General features: G+C 40.9%; 1 protein-coding gene across 3 annotated transcripts in view; it reads right to left on the minus strand.

The window, feature by feature from the left end:
* The window catches only part of nsd2 (nuclear receptor binding SET domain protein 2), a 144,622-nt gene that overhangs the window by 88,129 nt on the left and 36,198 nt on the right, over window positions 1-20,295 (minus strand). For all 3 annotated transcript variants that reach the window (XM_048529530.2, XM_048529511.2, XM_048529519.2), the window contains exon 3: window positions 11,659-11,830. In XM_048529530.2, the coding sequence (XP_048385487.1) occupies window positions 11,659-11,830 (172 nt within the window). The remainder of the gene's footprint in view (window positions 1-11,658; window positions 11,831-20,295) is intronic.

The raw sequence follows: 20,295 nt of genomic DNA on the forward strand, positions 1-20,295 counted from the left end.
AAAAACCTACTTGACTTCATCCTTACCAATGTGCCAGCTGCAGACATGTATCCACGGCAGTATTGGTAAAAGTGACCATTGCACAGTCCTTGTGGAGATGAAGTCCTACCTTCACTTTAAGCATACCCTCGTCTGTGTTGTGTGGCACAATCATCATGTTAAATAGGACAGACTTTGAATAGATCCAGCAACTCAACACTGAGCATCCATGAGACGCTGTGGGCCATCAACAGCAGCTGAAATGTACTCCAGAACACGGTATGTAATCTCATGGTGCAGCACATCCCCCACTCAACCATGACCATCAAGCCAGGGCATCAACTCTGGTTCAATGGAGAGTGCAGGAAGGCATGCCAGGAAAAGCACCAGGCATAACTAAAAATGAAGGGTCAACCTGGTGGAGCCAAACAGGATACTTGCATGCCAAACAACAGAAGCAACAAGTGACAGACGGAGCTAAGCGATCCCATAACCAACCTATCAAAACTAAGCTCTGCAGACCTGCCACATCCAGCTGTAAATGATACTGGTCAATTAAAAACTCACTGAAGGAGGAGGGTCCACAAATATCCCCATCCTCAATGATGGAAGAGCCCAGTACATCAGTGCAAATTATAAGGCTGAAGTATTCACAGCAATCTTCAGCCACAAGTGGTAAATGGATAATCCATCTCAGCGTCCTCTAGTGGTCCCCAGCATTACAGAGACCAGTCTTTAGCCAATTTGATTCACTCCTCGTTAAAGAGGGAGGCAGGCAGAAAATTATAGGCCAGTTAACCAGATCTTCGTCATTGCTAAGATTAGAGCTCATTACGAAGGATGAGATTGCAGGAATACTTGGAAGTACATGGTAAAATAGGGCTACGTCTTCATCATGCCTTCAAGGGAAGTCATGCCAGCCAAAGTGTTTATCGAGGAAATCTCAACTTCAGTGGATGAAGGGGAACAAGTAGAAGCGATGTATTTGGACTTCCAGAAGGCGTTTGAAAAGGTACCTCACGAAATATGTGGAATTTTAGAATTCAAAACATATGCAATTAACAATGTACATATGGCCATGACCATTGCCCATTGTCATAAAACCCATTTGGTTCATGAATGTCTTTCAGGGAAGGAAATGTGCCAACTTCACCCGGTCTGGCCTACATGTGATCACACAGCAATTTGGTTGACTCTCAACTGCCCCTGGAAGCCACTCAACTGCAACATCGCTGCGATGTCTGAGCAAAAGAACGAAACAGATTGGCCACCTGGCACTGATCTTGGTACCAGAAACGAAAACTATTAAATCAGCCCTGCAAAGTCTTGTTACTCACATGTGGGGGCTATTGCCAAAATCGGGCGAGCTGTCTCAGACTAATCAAGAGCCAGCATGACACAGTCATACTCTCAAAAAGTAGGGCAAATCCACCATTGGGAATCAGGCTAAACACTCCATTTGGAGTCATATCCCCCACACAGGAAGATAGTCATGACTGTTGACAGTTGCCTCAGCTCCAGCAGATCTCAACAGGAGTACTTCAGGATGATGTCTAGGTTTCATTGTATCTTTGGCTTTTTCATCAATAACCTCCCCCCAGTCACAAGGTCAGAAGTGGCAATGATTGCGCAGCGTTCAGCACCATTCACTACTTCTCAGATACTGAAACAGTCCATGTTCAAATGCAACATTTGGACAATATCCAGACTTGGGCTGACAAGTGGCAAGTAACACACAAATGCCATGCAATGGCCATCTCGAAAAGATGCAAACTAACCACCACCTCTTAACATTCAATGCTGTTACCATCAATGAATCTCCTAGTATCAACATCCTGGGGGTTACCACTGACTTGAAACTCAGCACATAAACAGTGGCTACAAAACCAGATCAGAAGTTAGGAATATTGCAGGCTGTAATTTGCTTCCTGACTCCACAAAGCCTGTCTCAGCTGCAATGCATAATTCACTTGCCTGGATGGGTGCAGCTCCAGCAACACAAGAGTTTCACACCATCCAGGACAAAGCAGCCCACTTGATTGGGACCACATTCATCAGCATCCACTCCTCCCATCACCGATGCTTAGTAGCAGCAATGTACACTATCCGTAAGAATCACAGCAGAAATTCTCCAACAATCTTTAGATAGCACCTTCCAGACCATGACCACTTCCACCCAGAAGTACAAAAGCAGCAGATACATGGAAACATCACCACATGCATGGCACTCCAAGCCACTCATCATCTTGACTTGGAAATACATTGCTGTTTGTTCACTGTTGCTGGGTCAACATCCTGGAATTCCTTCTTGCTCTTTTTGAACTAAGCCTGTCATGAGGTCAGGAGGTGAGTGGCCTTGGCAGCACCTAAATTAGGCATTATTGAGCATGTTATTGCTGAGCAGCTGTGAGTTGATAGCTTTGTTGTTGACACCTCCAATCACTTTACTGATGATCGAGAGTAGACCAATGGGGCAGTAACTGGCCAGGTTGGATTTGTCCTGCTTTTTGTGCACAGGACATTCCTGGGTCATTTTCCATACTGTCTGGTAGATGAGTGTTGTAACTGCACTGGAAGAACTTCACTGGGAAAGCAGGAAGTTCTGGAGCACAGGCCTTCAGTACTATTGCCACAAGGTTGTCAGTGCCCATAGGTTTTCCAATATCTAATGCCTCCCAACAATTTCTTGCTGTCATGTGAAGTAAATTTTAATTGCTGAAGACTGGTATCTGAAATGCTGGTGACCACTGAAGGAGGCTACCACTTGGCACCTGTTGCTGAAGGCTGCTGTGAAAGTTTCAGCCTTATTTTTTGCACTGATGTGCTGGGCTCTTCTGTCATTGAGGATGGGGATATTTGTGGAGCCTTCTCCTCCAGTGAGCTGTTTAATTGTCCATTAAAGACTTAATACGACACGACTGCAGAGCTCAGATCTGATCAGTTGTGGGCTTGCTTAGCTCTCTCACTTGCTGATTATGTTCTTTCGCATGCAAATAGTCCTGTTTGGTCACTTCACCAGGTTGACACCTGACTTTTAGACACGCCTGGTGATGCTCCCAGCATACCTTCCTGCACTCTTCATTGCTCCAGGACTGATCCACTCGCTTGATTGAAATGGTTAAGTGAAGGATATGCTGCTGTTGATGGTTCACAGCACCTCATGGATGCCCAGTCTTGAGTTGCTGGATCTATTCAAAGTCTGTCCTATTTGGCATGGTGATTGTGTCACATGACACGATCAAGGGTATGCTCAACTTGACGGTGGACTTCATCTCCACAAGGATTGTGCAGTCATCATTCTTACCGATATTGTCATGGACAGATATGTCTGCAGCTGGCAGACTGGTAAGGATGAGGTCAAGTATTTTATTTTCCCTCTTCTTGGTTCCCTCACCACCTGCCACAGGCCTAAACTGGTAGCTACGTCCCTTAGGACTTGACCAGCATGATCAGTAGCCACTCAAATCTCCCATCCAGTGTATATTTTGCACCCCTGCCACCGTCACAGCTTCCTTTAAGTGTTGTTCAATATGGAGGAGTACTAATTCATCAGATGAGGGAAGATGGTACATGGTAATCCGCAGGTTTCCTTGCCAATGTTAGACCTGAAACCATGAGACTTCATGGGGGTCTGGAGTCAAGGTGGGGAACTTACAGGGCAATTCCCATCTGACTGTTTATCACTGTTCTGCCCCCTGTGCTCGGTCTGACCTATCAGTGGGGCAGGTCATGTCCAGGGATGACGATGATGACGACGACGACGTCTGGGGCATTATCCGTGAACTACGATTTCGGGAGAATGACTGTGTCATGCTGCAAAGAAAGCTTGCCCAATTTTGACATTAGCCCCCAAATGTTGATAAGGAGGACTTTGCAGGTTCGGCAAGACTATTTCACCATGATCCTTTTTGCGACCAATGTTGATGCTCTGGTCAATCCAGTTTCTTTTATTCATTGTGACTTTGTAGAGATTGATACACTGCATAGCTTGCTCACCTTTTCAAAGAGCAACTGGGAGTCAACCAGATTGGCTCTCAAGCCATGTGAGGGCCACATCATACGAGAATGGCAAATTTCCTTCGCTGAAGGACTTCAGTGAGCCAGGTGCCCTTTTTCCAACATTTGACAATAGTTTCATGATCATCAGTAGATTCTTAATTGCATTTGTTTTTCACTAATCTCAAATGCCACCATCTGCCAAGATTCAAACCCGGGTCCCCCGAGCATTCGCTGTGTTTCTGGATGAGTAGCCTAGCAACAATACCACTCGGCCACTGACTCCTATAATAACTTATAAAATATCTTGCAATTCTTCTGAACTTTACCCACCAATGTATTTTTTGGGTGTCATGTGCTCTCTTTGCTCTCCTACTTGTTTTCTTAAGTTCCTTCCTGCACCATATATAAGGGTCTCCCTGATCTGCTCCCTCTACATTTGCTACAGGGTTATCCTTACCTTCTTATCAGCTGCCTAAATATTACTTGAAATCCTAAGTTCTCTGGGGTGGCACAGTGGCTCAGCAGTTAGCACCACTGCCTCACAGCACCAGGCCCTGGCTTTGATTCCACTCTTGGGCAACCATCTATGTGGAGTTTGTGCATTCTCTGGATGTTCCAGTTTTTCTTCCACAGTCCAAAGATGTGCATGTTGGATGGGTTGGCCATACTAATTTGTCCATAGTGTTCAAGGATGTGTAGGTTCGGTGGATTAGGCAAGACTTAGGATGCATTGGATGGGGAAGGAAACTGCAGGGGCTGGACACAATTGAAATGTGGAGCTTGTTCAAGGAACAGCTACTGTGCGATGAACGGTCTAGGCCCGAAACGTCAGCTTTTGTGCTCCTAAGATGCTGCTTGGCCTGCTGTGTTCATCCAGCTCCACACTTGGCTATCTCGGATTCTCCAACATCTGCAGTTCCCATTATCTCTGACAGCTACTGTGTGTCCTTGATAAGTATGTACCTGTCAGGCAGGGAGGAAGTGGTTGAGCAAGGGAAACGTGGTTTACTGAAGAAGTTGAATTTCTTGTCAAGAGGAAGAGGGAGGCTTACGTAAAGATGAGGCGTGAAGGCTCAGTTAGGGTGCTTGAGAGATGCAAATTAGCCAGGGAGGACCTAAAGAGAGAGCCAAGAAGAGCCAGGAGGGGGCATGAGAAGTCTTTGGCAGGTAGGATCAAGGAAAACCCTAAAGCTTTCTATAGGTATGTCAGGAATAAAAGAATGACTAGAGTAAGAATAGGGTCAGTCAAGGACAGTAGTGGGAAGTTGTGCGTGGAGTCCGAATAGATAGTAAAGGCGCTAAATGAATATTTTTTGTGGTAGTATCCAGAGATTACAACCTTGGGGGTTGTGCTTTGTAATCTACTACTCGTTTTTTGCCTTCATGATGCAAGACCTCACTCTTCACTCTACCTAAAGCATTGAGCACCTTGACTTTAACACATGACACTTCTACCTTGAGGATGTCCTGCACCCTTGTCCCAGGGAGGCACTTCACCACCCCAACATCAAATCTGCAGCCACAGCAACACCTGTCCGCACCTTAACTACCGAGTCACATACTGCTGTTGCCCTTGGGCTTTTGCTCCTCCTTGTTTATGCAATTGAGCCATCTGTGGTGCTGTGTTCCCCAGTGAAACACTCACTGTCATCATTTTCCAACATCTACAAATGGTCATTTTATGTCCTCTGGGGTTTTCCTGTTTACCTCACCGCTTTTCCTCTGCCTTAAATGATGCCCATGCACTATGAGATTTTAAAATAGAAACAAGATAAAAATCTTAAGTCCTAGGTTAGTGCAAGGCTGACACGTCAACTGTGGCTGGTTTGACACTGAAATAAGAATTACTATCTAGTGCTTATTGAAATTAAACAACCAGCAACAGACAAGTGGTACTATTTTAGGGTCCATTTTATGAAAAAGAATTATGATAATTGGACTCGTTAATTTACAGTAAAAGTAAACTTGTATCAATCCAAATCTCCGAAGTATTACAATAATGACAAGTCTAGAACAATGCAGAGTTGGAAACAAATCAAAGAGTCATTTAAAATACTTCGCCCTCTACATTAGAACCACAACCTGTGGTAGATTTACGAGCAAGAGTTATGCTTACATAAAAATGCACAAGTACTTAGATTAGGAAGTTCATTCTCAGCAGTGTGGATGTTGCAAGCAAGGTCAGCATTTATTACCCTTCCCAAATATCCTTTGAGAAATGGATAGTGAACCATCTTGTTGAATCATTGCAGTACATGTAATGAAGGCACTCCTGCAAGATGTTAAGCTGCGCGATCCAGTATTTACAAAAACAAGGGAAGTGTCAGTGGATATACAGGAATATGACATTACGGTTACAATTGGGTCAACCTATACATTGCAAGTGACAAAGCAGATTCAAGGGCTGAAAGGCCCACTGTTCCTCATTATTGAGTTCGTGCAGTTGGAGTCATTGTATTGTTCTGAGAGATTATGGCTGATTTGTTTCAATCACAGATCACAGAATCCCTACAATATGGAAACAGGCCCTTCAGCCCTACAAGTCCATGCCTCTTAACAGATAGATTTTGACTTCATAAAAATCTGGAATCAAGAGTCTCATGATGACCATGGTCCCCTGCTGATTGTTGGAAAATTCTACGTGGCTCACTGATGTCCTTTAGGGAAGGAAACGGCTGCTCTTGCCTGAGCTCAACTACACATGAATCCAGACCCACAGCAATGTGGTTGATGCTTAACTGCACTGCAACAGAGATGGGCGACAACTGTTGGCCACCCTCATCCATGAATAAATGAGTTAAAAAAATTCTTCTACCTTGACTTTGCATCCTTTTATCCTCATGTCTATTAATTTCAGATTTGCAATTATTAACAGACCTAGAATTCACATTTTACATAATCAATTCTACATTTCTCCCATCCTTTGTATCAATTCGTACTATTCAATTTCTGTCTTGAATATTTTGATTTTATTTTTAATTTTATGGCCGTGGTATCTTGAGTCTTGATAAAGTTTCTTTCCATCTACTCTTTCAGTTCTGTTCAAAATCCTAAAACCCTTAGTCCTTAACCTCTGTTAAGCCTTTTTGTGTGACCTTAATGGAATCCTTAACAGTTTGGTGGCTCTGCAATCCATTCCTTCGGATATTGGTCTACACTTTTTGAGATGCAGTCCCAGAACTGCACACACTAGTCCAGATGTCAGGGCTTTGTTGAGTAGAGTCAAAACTCGCTCTTTCATGCATTCTTGCCCGTTTGTTAAAAAGGCTAATACACGATGAACCCTTTTGATTACATTTTGTATACGACTGCTACTCTTTACTGCGCATGGAACCTACAACTCTTTGAATATCCTTTTGCCACCACTTCATCAATGGAGTAACTGAACACCTTGAAAACTTTCAGTGCATTAGAGAGAGCCAGTATGGATTTGTGTCAAGCCTGGCAAGCACAGAATTTTTTTTGAAGTTGTCTTGAAGGTAGTGGAAAGGGTAATGTTGATAGCTGTTGTTTATATGGATTCCCAGAAGGCTTCTGATAAACAGCCTTTCATGAACTATCAGGTCGCCCTTCAACTTCCGACATTTAAATTTGTCTAATCTCTGTGTGGCTCATACCCTCCAAACCAGGCAACATCATGGTAAATGACGTAACCAGAAATATACACAATATTCCAAAGGCGGCCTAAGAAAATACTGTACAGGTTGTTTACTCAAGTAAACACACTCCTTGCTGTGGGTCATGAACTATTTTCTTAAACATCCGCCACTGTTCTTCAACTATCTTTTCTGCTAAGCTTCTTTCTCAGTCCACTCCATCTCTCCCCTCATCCTTATGTGATTAGGCTCATTTAAGAAGATCCATGGAAATGAAGACAAATTACTGACAAAAACTGGGAAATTGGTTCAGTGACAAGAAAGTAGCAAAAATAGGCACATCCTCAAATTGGCAAGATGGGTATTTGGCCCTCAATTATTAACATTATTTATTAACAACCTGGATAATGGCACAGAAAGTTATATATCCAAATTTGCTGATGACACCAAGCTAGGCAGAATAGGATATCCTTTTCTAATTTTATGCAAAGTGAATGGGCAATTATGGCAAATGGATTTCAATGTAATTAAGTGACAGGTTATCTATTTTGGATGATGGATGGAAGTATAAAGACACAAGTTATGCTGCAGTTTGAACCTCACCAAATACTGAGAGCAGCTCAGGCTACCACACCTTAGGACGGATATATTGGCCTTGTAGACCAATGTTGTGTCTGCTCCAAGAATGAAACCAAGGTCAAATCAGTGGTTATGAGGAGACACTATATAAATTAGGCTTATTTTCTCGATAATTTTGAGGGTTAAACAGGTCCACAATTTGCTTGAAGTGGCAACAGAAGTGGAGAATGGTGTCAAGGTGGTGCATGGTATACTTGCCTCCATTCGTTGGGGCATAGAATATCGGAAAGTACAGTACTTTCTTAGGCCGCCTTTGGAATATTGCGTACATTTCTGGTTGCCTCATTAATCATGATGTTGCCTGGTTTGGAGGGTATTAGCCACACAGAGATTAGACAAATTTAAATGACGGAAGTTGAAGGGCAACCTGATAATTCATAAAGTTATGAGGGGCATGGGTTGAATGGATAGTCAGAGTCATTTTCCCAGGGTAAAATGTAAATTACTAGGAGACATAGTTTTAAGGTAAAAGGGGGAAAAATTTAAACAATTAAATTTTTTAATGTAGAGGGTGCTAAGTGCCTACAGTGTACTGCCAGAGGTGGTTAAAAGCAGATATAACTACTAAGTTTAAGCAGCATCTTGACAGAAACCTAAATATAGGCAAGGAACAGAGGGATACACAGTATAGATGCCGAAGGTTTTTAGTTTACAAAGACATGATGTGTCAGTGTAGGCTTGGTGGGCCAGAGGGCCTGCTCCTGTACTGGTTCTTTGTCATTTGTTATGGGTGCTCTGATGGAAGTCCTCAAGGTGATAAAAAGGAAAACTCCTTGGTTTTGGATGGGCAGTATCACCTTCCTAGAATCCATCTTCCACACTGGTTGCTCTCAGTTATGAACTACTTGCTTAAACATCTGCCGTTGTTCTTCAACTATCTTTTCTGCTATGCTCCTTTCTCAGTCCACTCCATCTCTCCCCTTATCCTTATGTAATTAGTCTCATTTAAGTTTCTGGCACAGTTGTTTCTGACTCAAGCTTCTCACCAAACTGAAACTTTATTTCTACAACATAAAGGTTACTGTTTCCTGGGGAATCTTACTCCAAGATCATTTCATAAACTTGTCTAATAACACATGAGAATCATAACAGTCTGAAAAGAAGTGGCCGAGATAGTTCAAGTTCAAGTTCTCCAAAAAATCCTTAAATTCTGGGAAGGTGCCATCATATTGTGAAGTAGCCCACATATCACCTTGATTCAATAAAAGGAGAAACTTAGAAAGTAGGGATCTAGAGGCTAGTTAGCTGAACATCTAGGTATTATGCTGGAAGATAGTATAACAGGACTCTAACTAAAGTTCAACATGCTTTCGTGAAAGTGAAATTGCATTTAATAAAGCTGTCTGGAAGATCAACATTCTGTGAACAAAGGGGACCCAGTGGATATACTGTACTTAGATTTCCAGAAGGCATTTAATAAGTCATCACAAAGGTTACTGTGGAAAATAAAACCTCCCGGAGGAGTGGGTTAAAAATTTAGCAAGGATACGAAACTCACAAGCTAATAGGAAACAACAGGCAAAAACGACTGATATGGTAGTTGTCAAAATGTTGAGTGGAATGTCACCTGGATCAGTACTAGGACTCAAAATTTCTACTAAATAAAAACCAAAAGAAAAGTGGATGCTGTGAATCAGGAACAAAAACAGGTGCTGCTGGAAATACTCAGTAGGTTTGGCAGCATCTGTGAAGAAAAGAAATCAGTTAACATTTTGGGTCCAGTGAATGAAGCAAGGTTCTGAGGAAGGGTCACCAGGCCAGAAACATTAACTCTGATTATTTTCTTCACAGATGCTGCCAGACCTGCTAAATATTTCTAGCGACTTCTGTTTTTGTTCTTGAAATTTTCACAATTTACAAATAAATGACTTGGATGAAGGAACAGAATACATGGCTACCAAATTTGCTGACAAGACAAAACTAGGTAGCAAAGTAAGCCGCTTGAATGATACAAGGTGGCTGAAAAAGGTATACAGATTCATTAAATAGGCAAAGATCTGGCAAATAGATTATAATATGGAGAAACGGAAAATGATCTATTTCGCTAAGAATAAAAATAACCACCTTATCTAAATGGAGAGAGACACTGCAGAGCTTCAGGATGCACAGGAATCTGGATTTCTTAGCACATTCATTGTAAAAAGGTTACAAGGCAAGTAACAAGCCCTTATAATGCCTCATAGAAAGTTACTGTTTATTGGAAGAGGAATTGATCATTCTTCAATTATACAAGACATCCTGAAACCACATCAGGATTAACGAGTACTGTTATCCTTACTGAAAGAAGAAAGTAAGTGTATTGGCAGCAGTTCAGAATGTTTATTACACTCATACCTGGAAGGTGTTTCATGAGGAAAGCTTGGATGTGCATCTGTTAGAGTTTAAAAGTAAGAAACTTGATTGGAAAATAGAGGACACAAAGGGTTTTGATCGGGTACACATGAAAATGATGTTACTTTTTGTAGGAGAATCTGGAACTCAGAATCGCTATCTAAAACTAAAATATCACCAATTTAAGGCAGTTTTTTTTCCCCTCAGAGGGTTGAGTCTTTGTGACTCTTCCTGAAAAGGCAATGGAATTATAATCTTGCAATTTTTTTTCAGACAAGGTGGTAAACAGATTCTTGCCAAGTAAGGAGTAAAGTGTCATCAGTAGGCAGGATTCGGAAGTGATCAGATGAGACATCACCTCACTGAATGGTAGAGCAGGTTCAAGGGTCTCAGCGGCCAATTCTTGATCCAAATTTTATGCATTTGTACATTTTCCGCCACCCACCCTGATCTGTAGCTCTTGAACAGGTGGACAATAAATTTATTACTTCACTCATTTCAAGTTTTCCTGGTTTGAACAGCTGACGAAATGCGCCTCTGCTGACAGGTTTAAAATTCTTTTCTACCTTCCTCCTCTCCTTCCTGACTCCACATGCAACATTCTTCATCTCACTAATCTCTTTGCAATAGCCTTGCCCCCACCCCTCATCTGCACCTGCCTTTGTTCCATTTCTACCTTCTAAACTTAAAACTGCCCCTATTCTCACTTGCATTCAATCCCAGTTATCCGGAAGATAGATTGTATTGGTTGATTAGCTTTCAAAAATCTATATAATCAACACTGGCCAAAAAATTTGACAGGAAGAGTATGACAAAACTGGAAGGGTAACATTCGCTGGAAAGATCAACGCAGAAGGAGGATGAAGCAGTCTGGGTACTAACTTGAACGTACTAAGTGTCACTAAGTACTAGGAAAGATCTTTAAACAAAAAAAAAAATCAGGAACTAACTGCAGGCTCATTTTATGGGAGTCAAACAAACAAATGCGTTGAATGTCTAGAAATGGTCAAGGATTGCAATTGTGCTATAGGCTTGGGAAACGAAAAATATGAAGAGATACGAGGGCAACAGAGAAAAACAAATTTTAAATTTAACCTGTTATTGTTTTAAATACCTTTTACTCTTGTGTGGGTATTCAACAGGGGATCTGAAGAAACCATGCAAGCCCACCAAGGATAGCCAGATACTTTGGACCACACCATATCCCCTACATGATATTTCACTGGGACATCCTTGTCCTTGGTTGCTTCGCATTTGGCTCCTTCATTGTCTTGATCTTCTTTAGGCTGTTGATATAAATTCATAGATGTACCAGAGTGAACTTAAACAGTTTTTGTCTTAAACCATGCAAAAATTATTACAGCCAGCTTTGACAAATTTCTACAACTAATTTCAAAGTATTGATGCATCAGTTTATACTTAAAGTGATTCACGGATTTTATATCTTTGGTGTCCAAAACAATGGAGTGGAATTAAATACAGTCAAGCTGAAATTGCAAAGTTTGCCTCCATGGTGGGTAACATAAATCGTTTAAAAATACAAAGTAAAAAAAAAATCACACGAGAGATCCTTTCATGAAACAAATCTATCAATGGTGCAATCTGTTCTCATTAATTTTCTCCTTCTCTTTGTATTCCCCTGTCCCGCAGTCAAATACACACATTAGATAAAATGAATTGTCCTGTGGCATAAATGGACAAATACAGAATTATTCTGGAGTTCGCCTGGATTACAGTTCAGAATTTAATTATTTCAACAGCAACTGCCTTCAGATTACACGACTGAGACAAAGACAGATTGCACAAGATCTGTGAAAGGAGTAGACTCAAATGAACTGAACAGCCCTTTTTTTTCCAATGCCCTCTCACAATTTAAAAGGCCATAGAAACTTATTTCGCCTCATTTGTAAATCAGCCAGATTGCTATCTTGGTTGTTATTTTGCCATATAATGATTCAGGCTGGAATTGCAAAGTTTTCAAAAGACACAGATGCAAATTAATATTGCATTAGCCAACACCTCCTGATCTGTGGCACTGTAAAATCACTATCGACACCGTACTATCCATTTAGAGCAAATAAATACTTTGACCGCCAACAGCTCTAAAACATAATTAAGATGTAACGGAAACAAAATTAAGGTTTAGTCAGGACATTTTTGGCCACTTAATATTCACCTCCCTGGCCCTCCTCCAAACGCATGAAGCCTCATTTTTCTTATGTTTCTTGTTGTTCTCCCTATCACAAGATATCAAGTCAGTCTTCCCCAATACAGATCTGATTGGCATTTACAACCTTACTGAACCTGAAGAATTAAGGCTGATTGTTTTACGTGCTGCAAAAGGCAGTAACAGCACTGAGTAATATCAGGTGGGTGTGACGGCAAGAGTGCAGATGATAAGCAGAACAGAAATTGGTCTGAATTCAATGTTGGCAATATGGTCATGACTTTCATGCTCTTTGGCCAAGATACTGAAATAAATATCTCTTGCTGCTTGCTGTTTACATTTAAAAAAACTCAATGGTAATTTAGCATAAGCATAGTTATATTTTACTGACAGGAATGAATACAAGCATTGATGTTTCAGCTTTCCTTAGTTTTAGTAACAGAGTTTTCTTCTTGGATCACACAGAAATTACAGAGTTCAGACAGCCACCATCACCTCATCCCGTGTTGAAGAATTCTACAGGTGCTTTGATTTATCAACAAGCAAAGCAGCTAGTGTAAATGCATTTCCTACTTTTTTTTTCAATGGAAGTAGAAAGATTTGATTTTTACGTATAGATTTCCAAAATGGATTAACGCTGAAAGGATATCAATTTCTCTTACGCACTGGATTTTAATTTACCTCACTGGCTTCAATCACTTCAGAGTTTAAAGCTCATCTAATGCCGACTTTGGTATCACCGTTCTTCGCCATAAAAATCCATGCAGTTCACTTATGACCTTTGGGGGAGCAAGTATGCCATCTTTACCCGGTCTGGCCCACATTTCACTTCAGGGTCACAGCAAATGTGACTGACCTGCAAGTGCCAATTTGGGATGGACATTTAGATAGGCAGGGATGCCCACATCCTAAGCAAACAAAGTAGAAGAAAAAAAAAGTGGAAGGAAGATTTCAAAGGAAGCAAAGAATCCAACTCTTTGATTTCTATATAATAATTCCCATCTGCATCATTGAAAAGCAGAAGTGAAATGCATCAAGACAAAGTAGAAGGGATAGAAATTGACAAGTGACAATTTTGAGCATACGAAAAAGACAATGAATTTACCAAATTATACTTGCAAGTAGATTCTCTCTCGCAAAACAGAAACACAACAGGCTAAACAAATAATCAATTAATAACTGTTAAAGGGATTCTGAATTTGGAAATGCAACTATTTGTGTTATATCCAATATTCCAAGCTTCACAGAGGCTTGTCAAAGAAATCACGTCTATTTGCTTACGAGATGAAGACCTGAGATAGATATCTTTGTCGGTATTTTCAAAAGGTATCTACTGGCAAAATAACACCAGCAATAACAGGGAATGACTGATTTTAATGCATGACACAGATCTTTTATAATGTTATGTTCCTTTTGTTAGTAAACAATGTTGATTCTGAACAAACTGGGCCAAGCAGCAGAGAAGCAGGAAAGTTGGCGTTTCAGGTTGGGACCCTTCTGCATTTCTGAAGAAGGGTCTCGACCAGAAACATCAACCTTCCTGCTCCTCTGATGCTACGTGGCCTGCCGTGTCCATCCAGCTTCGCACCTTGTTATCTCAGATTATCCAGCATCGGCAGTTCCTACTATCTCTTGATTCTGAACAACATTAGATCAGCACACAATTTGTATTCCTCTCACAAAGTGGCTATGTTAAATAAATGGGACAAGAAGAATGCTCGTAGCCAAAATTAAGATGCAATTCACTTTTAATCATAAAAAATTACTAAGTTGTTAACTGAGAATATAATACTGCCAGAGTTCTCACTTACATTGTTAATTTCAGGTGGCTTGTTGTCAGTGGCTACAAGAACAGCAAGCCCTTACCTCCGTGGAAATCGAAGAGAAGAAAAAAAAAAATCAGAAAGCAAATTTAAGGAGGAAATCTTATAGAAACAAATACTACAAAAAACCCTCAAAGATCTGCAGCTGCCGGAAATCAGCAAGAAAAATCAGAAACTGTTGGAAAAACTCGGGTCAGGTAACATCTCAGGAGAGAAAGCTTGGTCAAATTTTTAGGTTCAGCCTTCTTCAGAACTGACTGTAGCTAGGAAAAGGTTGATATAGATGCTCGAGAAGGGTGGGGGGGTGGGTGGGGAGAAATAAATGATCGGTGGAGATGGAGCTCAGAAACAGAAAAGCATTTGGGCATACAAAAAAAAAAAGAGTGGGCAAAGGTCAGTCTGCGAGAAGGAATAGTAGCCAATAGGGATCGTTAGTGGCAGCAGTCCATATGATAAGGCCTGGGGTGTGGGTAATGGGATATGTTACATGAGAAAAGATGCTCAGGCCCTAAAATGAGTGAACTCAATACTGAATCCAAAAGGTCACAGGGTTCCCCAGCTGAAAATGAGGTGTTGCTCTTCTAATTTGTGCCCAAGTTCACCAGAGCACTGTAGCAAGCCAGGGACAAATATCGTGGCTAGGAAACACAGTTGGGTGTTGAAATGGCAGGCAACTGGAAGCTCTGAGTCAATTTTCAGACTGAAATAAATACTTCACTGGGTGCTCAAAATCCTCTAAGTAGCTCTGCACTTTCACTTGATCAGACTTCATTTTGCGTCAGGAGAAAATTTAAACAATGCAGTGATAGATCCCAAAACAGATCAAGATAATGGATCAGAAGGAATGCACACAGACATTCAGAAAAATCATTACCAAAATGAAAATATGACCAACTTGATTGAAAACTGTTCATCAGTTTTACAATTACAATGGTTAAAAGACATTGAGATAAGTACATGAATAGGGAAGGTTTGAAGGGATATGGACTAGGAACAGGCAGGTAGGGCTAGTTCAGTTTGGGATTATGTTCAGAATGGACTGGTTGGATTGAAGGGTTTGTTCCCAGGCTCTACGACTATGACAAACTCCTCTCGTTCAAATCTCATACTTTTGTAATGCTACACTTTTAATCCTGTTTAATAGTACAAACACTCTGTTCTGTGAAGGACTGAGTAAGTTGAGGTGACCAGCCTTCAAATAAAAAGATGGCTCCAACAGCCTATTGAAATGACAAGGTGTAGAGCTAGATGTACACAACAGGCTAAACAGTATCAGAGGAGCAGGAAGGCTGACGTTTCAGGCCTAGACCTTTCTGAAGAGGAGACTAAGCCCAAAATGTCAGCCTTCCTGCTCCTCTGATGCTGCTTGGCCTGTGTTCATCCAGCTCTACACCTTGTTATCTCAGATGCTCCAGCATCTCAAGTTCCTACTATTTCCAACAGCTTATTCCTGTCTTTTATGCCTCTTAATAATGGATTAGAGCAGAACTTGTAAATATAATCACAATTTCTGGCCATAGCAAAAATCACGAAACAAACGAAGAATGAAAATAGGAAATTTTTTTATATGCGGGTATGGTATTGAATATGTTTTAGTGTACTGTCACTTGGACTCCTGTTTGGGATACTCATCATATTACAGATTTCCCCAAAGCAGTAGTTGTTTTCAGTGTACAATAGACCAACCTTTGTACAAGTACACGTATGGATAACCATGTACACTGGTCGTAAGTTGTCAATGCAGCTTTTTAAAATATATCACAAAATGAGACATTTAATGCCGACACATCTACAATATTCAACTTAATTACATATGTTAATGCATCACACTGTCTCTTATTTAGTTAAGTATCCTCAATAGTCAAAGTTTTCCAAGATATAAAAGGTACGAGTCAACTTTTGACATTTCTGAAGAAGTCTTGGCCAAGGCTGTTCTGCCACAATTCTTTACTGTAAAATCACCATTGACAAAACCATGAGTTTAGTAAGATGCACAAATCTGTCATAACATTAACAAACCAAACCTGAACTTTTAATTTAAAAATATCCCCTGTAACCTGGAAGTCATCCAAAATTGTGCACTTTTGTCTTCTGATTTATACCATGTTCATCACCTGTACGCCAAGAAGTGACTCCTGGCGAAGCAATGACTCAATTTTAAAATTATCATCCTTAAAATTCTCATCCTTTGAAGTCTCTTTCCAACTCTGTCATCTCCTCCAGGACCATAACCTTTATTGTACTCTTCAAATGTGTCCTCAATTTTAACTGTGCCTTCACCTACCCAGATCATCATCTCTGGATTCCTCCCCTAAATATCTCACTTCCACCTCCCTGTGCTCCCTTCAAGACACAATCATTGACTTTTCCAGTATGGAAGGAGGTCGTTCAACCCACTGTGTCTGTGCTGGCTTTCAAAAGAGCTACCCAACTAGTCCCACTCTCTAGCCCTATCTCCATAGCCATCTAACTTCATCCTGTTCAAATATATATCCAGCTGGATTTTGAAACTTCCTATGGAACCCACCTCCACCACTCTCCGAAACAGTGCATTCCAAATCTCTCCACATCCCACTCCAAGCTCTTTGACTGACAATCTTGAAATTGTGAACCCTAGTTACTGACAAACCAATTAGTGGAAATACAATATCTTCTTTACCCTGCTGTCAAAGTTATTTATAATTTTCAATACCTCAACAAGGTCATGTCTTGATCTTATCTGCTCCAAGGAAAATAAGGCCAATTTCCCTTCTTTCAGTTCTGATGAAAAGTCAGTGACCTGAAACATTATCCATTTCTCTCTAAGAGATGCTGCCTGAACCAGTGTATGGCTCCAATACTGAAAAACCAAAACAAAAATCTGTATTCAAACCCTGACCAAAGCAATAGCTCTGTTTCTGCTTTAGCCAAGCTGAGGCATCAAGCTCGGACATTTAGTCAAATTCTACTACCCACTAGAGAAGCCGTATATCGGAGATGAACTAACCAGGTTAGAATTTGACACTGCCATCATATGGCTAAAAGCAATGTGGGTTTGGTCAGTAACTTGCTGAGTTAACAACTCACGCACTTTTTAGTAACAAGATTTTGACCAGATTGAGAAAAAAAAAAAGTGTCTGCACGGCTTGCAAGACCAGTATTTATTTCATATAGCGAACTGCTTATTCAAAGCTGGTGCTGTTGGTCTTTCTTCAACTGCTACAACCAATAAAGTGAAATATTTGAAAGCAGCGAATTCCAGGATTGCTGTTTCTTCATTGCTGGATGACAATCTAATTCCAAAACAGAATATGGAAAGACTTGGAGGGGAATCCAAACATGGTTGTACGTCCCTCTACTACTGCACTTCCAGGAGAAAGTGGTCACAGGTTTGGAAAATTCTGTGGAAGGAAGCTTGGATAGTCACTGCTGTGCATTTTATAGATGGTGGGTACTGCAGCACTAGGGATCAAGGGACAGAACTTTTCAAGTGGTTTGGGATGCCAATGGTCTGGATGCGTCAAGCTATATTCATCCAGGCAATTCAAGTATAATTTCAGACAAGATGTTGAAATAATCTTGGAACCAAAACTTCATTCAAAAACAGGACAATTACTCCCTTTTTCTTCCTCCTTCCTAGTTTTGCTCTGTTTTCTTTGTGTTCTTTTCTTTACACTGGAGAGTGGCAGGTGAAGGAGGCAGCCACGTGAGGCAGCAATAGCAGGACAAGCTGGGCACTGCTCCACCCCAGCCTGGGTCTCCCGTCAAGCAACGAGCAGGTCCTAGGCTTACTTCTCTGGTCCTAACCCATCGGTGGGCTGAGGCTCCAGAGTCACAGCTAGGCCCAGGCACCTGAAGGAGCACAAGCATCAGCAAAAGGGATGAACAGTGCATCAGCGGCAGCACCTGAAGAAGTGTCAGATGGGGAAAAGGAGGCTTCTCCCAGCCCAGAGCTGAGGTGGCTTCCAGTGGCCTGGTGTGGTGGTCTTGGCCAGGCATAATGGTTTTCTACAGCAGAGGCTTCCAGCCCAATATTCCAGAGCATGGTGTGGTGGTCTCATTCCACTGTGGCACTCATCCTGGCTGTGTCTTCAGGATATTCCATCATTGCTTAAATTGGCTTCACCTGGGCCCAGGAGCCTTTAACCAAACTGTGATGGAAATTTTTTTTAAAGGTTTGACTTCTGTCACTAAAATAGGTGCAGTGATGTGGCAACTTATACATTTTTTCACTATTTTTCATGTAAAAGTACACGGGACAACGAATTTCTATTCTATTCCCAACAATCACAGTGATTTTTTGCATTCTGTAATTGGAAAGTAGGTATTTTCTTAGCAGAACAGCAGTACCTCTACTTTTAAGCCAAAGTAAATTCCATTAATACCTTGCATACAGCAAATAAATTGACTTTTTATGTCAACGTTTGAAAAAGAAATCTGTGCTTCAACTTTCTAATAGACAAACTCCAATTTATAATACCTATAATTTTAGTTTGACATTATGTAATTACAGCCACGGCACCTGACAAAAACCTAGAGCTTCTATCTTAGCTGTTCTCCGCTTAGTCCTGTGGCAATAATTTGCAAGAACTGCCCTTCAAAATTTATGCTAGACTTTGTGTTCTCAGCTCTTCTGTTGTTGAAACCTTCATCCATGCCTTTGCTTTCTTTAGGCTTGATTTGTCCTGTACACACCTGACTCTTCCCCTGCACTTAATTCTCCACAAACTTGTGGTCTTTTCCTTAAGTTGTAACAACATAGCATTCACTGACTGCACTGATTTCCAATAAAGCAATGCTTTGATTTTAAAGTTTCGTCTTCATTTTCAAATCATTTAGAATCTTGAAAATGGGTATCTCTGAAGTCTTCACCAAATATCACAACTTTTGTGGATATCTAACCTTGGGTACCCCCAAATTTAACTGTGCCACCACCAATGGCTTTACCTTTCGTTCCCAGACTACAAGCTCTGGAATTTCATCCATTTCTATCACTGTCTTCCTCTTTAAAATTTTATTTATTCATAGAATGTGGCCATTGCTAGCTAGGGTTCATGTTTATTGTTTGTTCCAAAAAATTTACTTTGGGCACTCGTTAATATGATATCTCATCCAATCAGCTCTTACTCAATGGATCTATCTTCACATGTGCCTTGGATTCATTTTTGGTTTTGCTACGCTTCAGAAAGAGCCTTGGGACATTAGCTTACATTGAAAACACAACAGTAACACAACTGATTTTGTTAAAGAAAATCCTGAAGAACTGCAGATGCTGGAAATCAGAAACAAAATGGATACTGTCTGAAAAATTGAGCACATCTAGCAACATCTGCGTGGAGAAAAGCATCTCAGCATTTTAGATCCAATGGCCTTTCTTTAGCACGGATTTTCTTCAAATTTATTTTTAGAATACAATTTAGCATCTGGATTCATTCACTTGTGGCCTCCTATGCTTCACCATGTTAGATCTACAAAGTAAGAGTCACAATTTGCTATCTTCCACAATGTACAATAGTAGCCAAAGTCAGTATTCCAGACTATGTCTTCTTCCCATGGCAATTGTTCACGTTCTGCACATAACAACCCGGTTTTAGAACAAAGTAATCACCCATCAATTCCAGATGAACTGTAATAAGAAGTGAAAGTTGCCATAGTCCCAAAGGACCATAAGCTGTGCTCTCATTACAAAGATGTCCGGTGGTGATTTAACTCGAGTCACCATGCCCCAGGTGAGGGAAGACATTGAGAAGACAAGGTCTTCATCGTAGCCTCAAGACAATAT

The sequence above is a fragment of the Stegostoma tigrinum genome, chromosome 1 (assembly GCF_030684315.1).
Source record: "Stegostoma tigrinum isolate sSteTig4 chromosome 1, sSteTig4.hap1, whole genome shotgun sequence".
NCBI classification, from domain to species: Eukaryota; Metazoa; Chordata; class Chondrichthyes; order Orectolobiformes; family Stegostomatidae; genus Stegostoma; species Stegostoma tigrinum.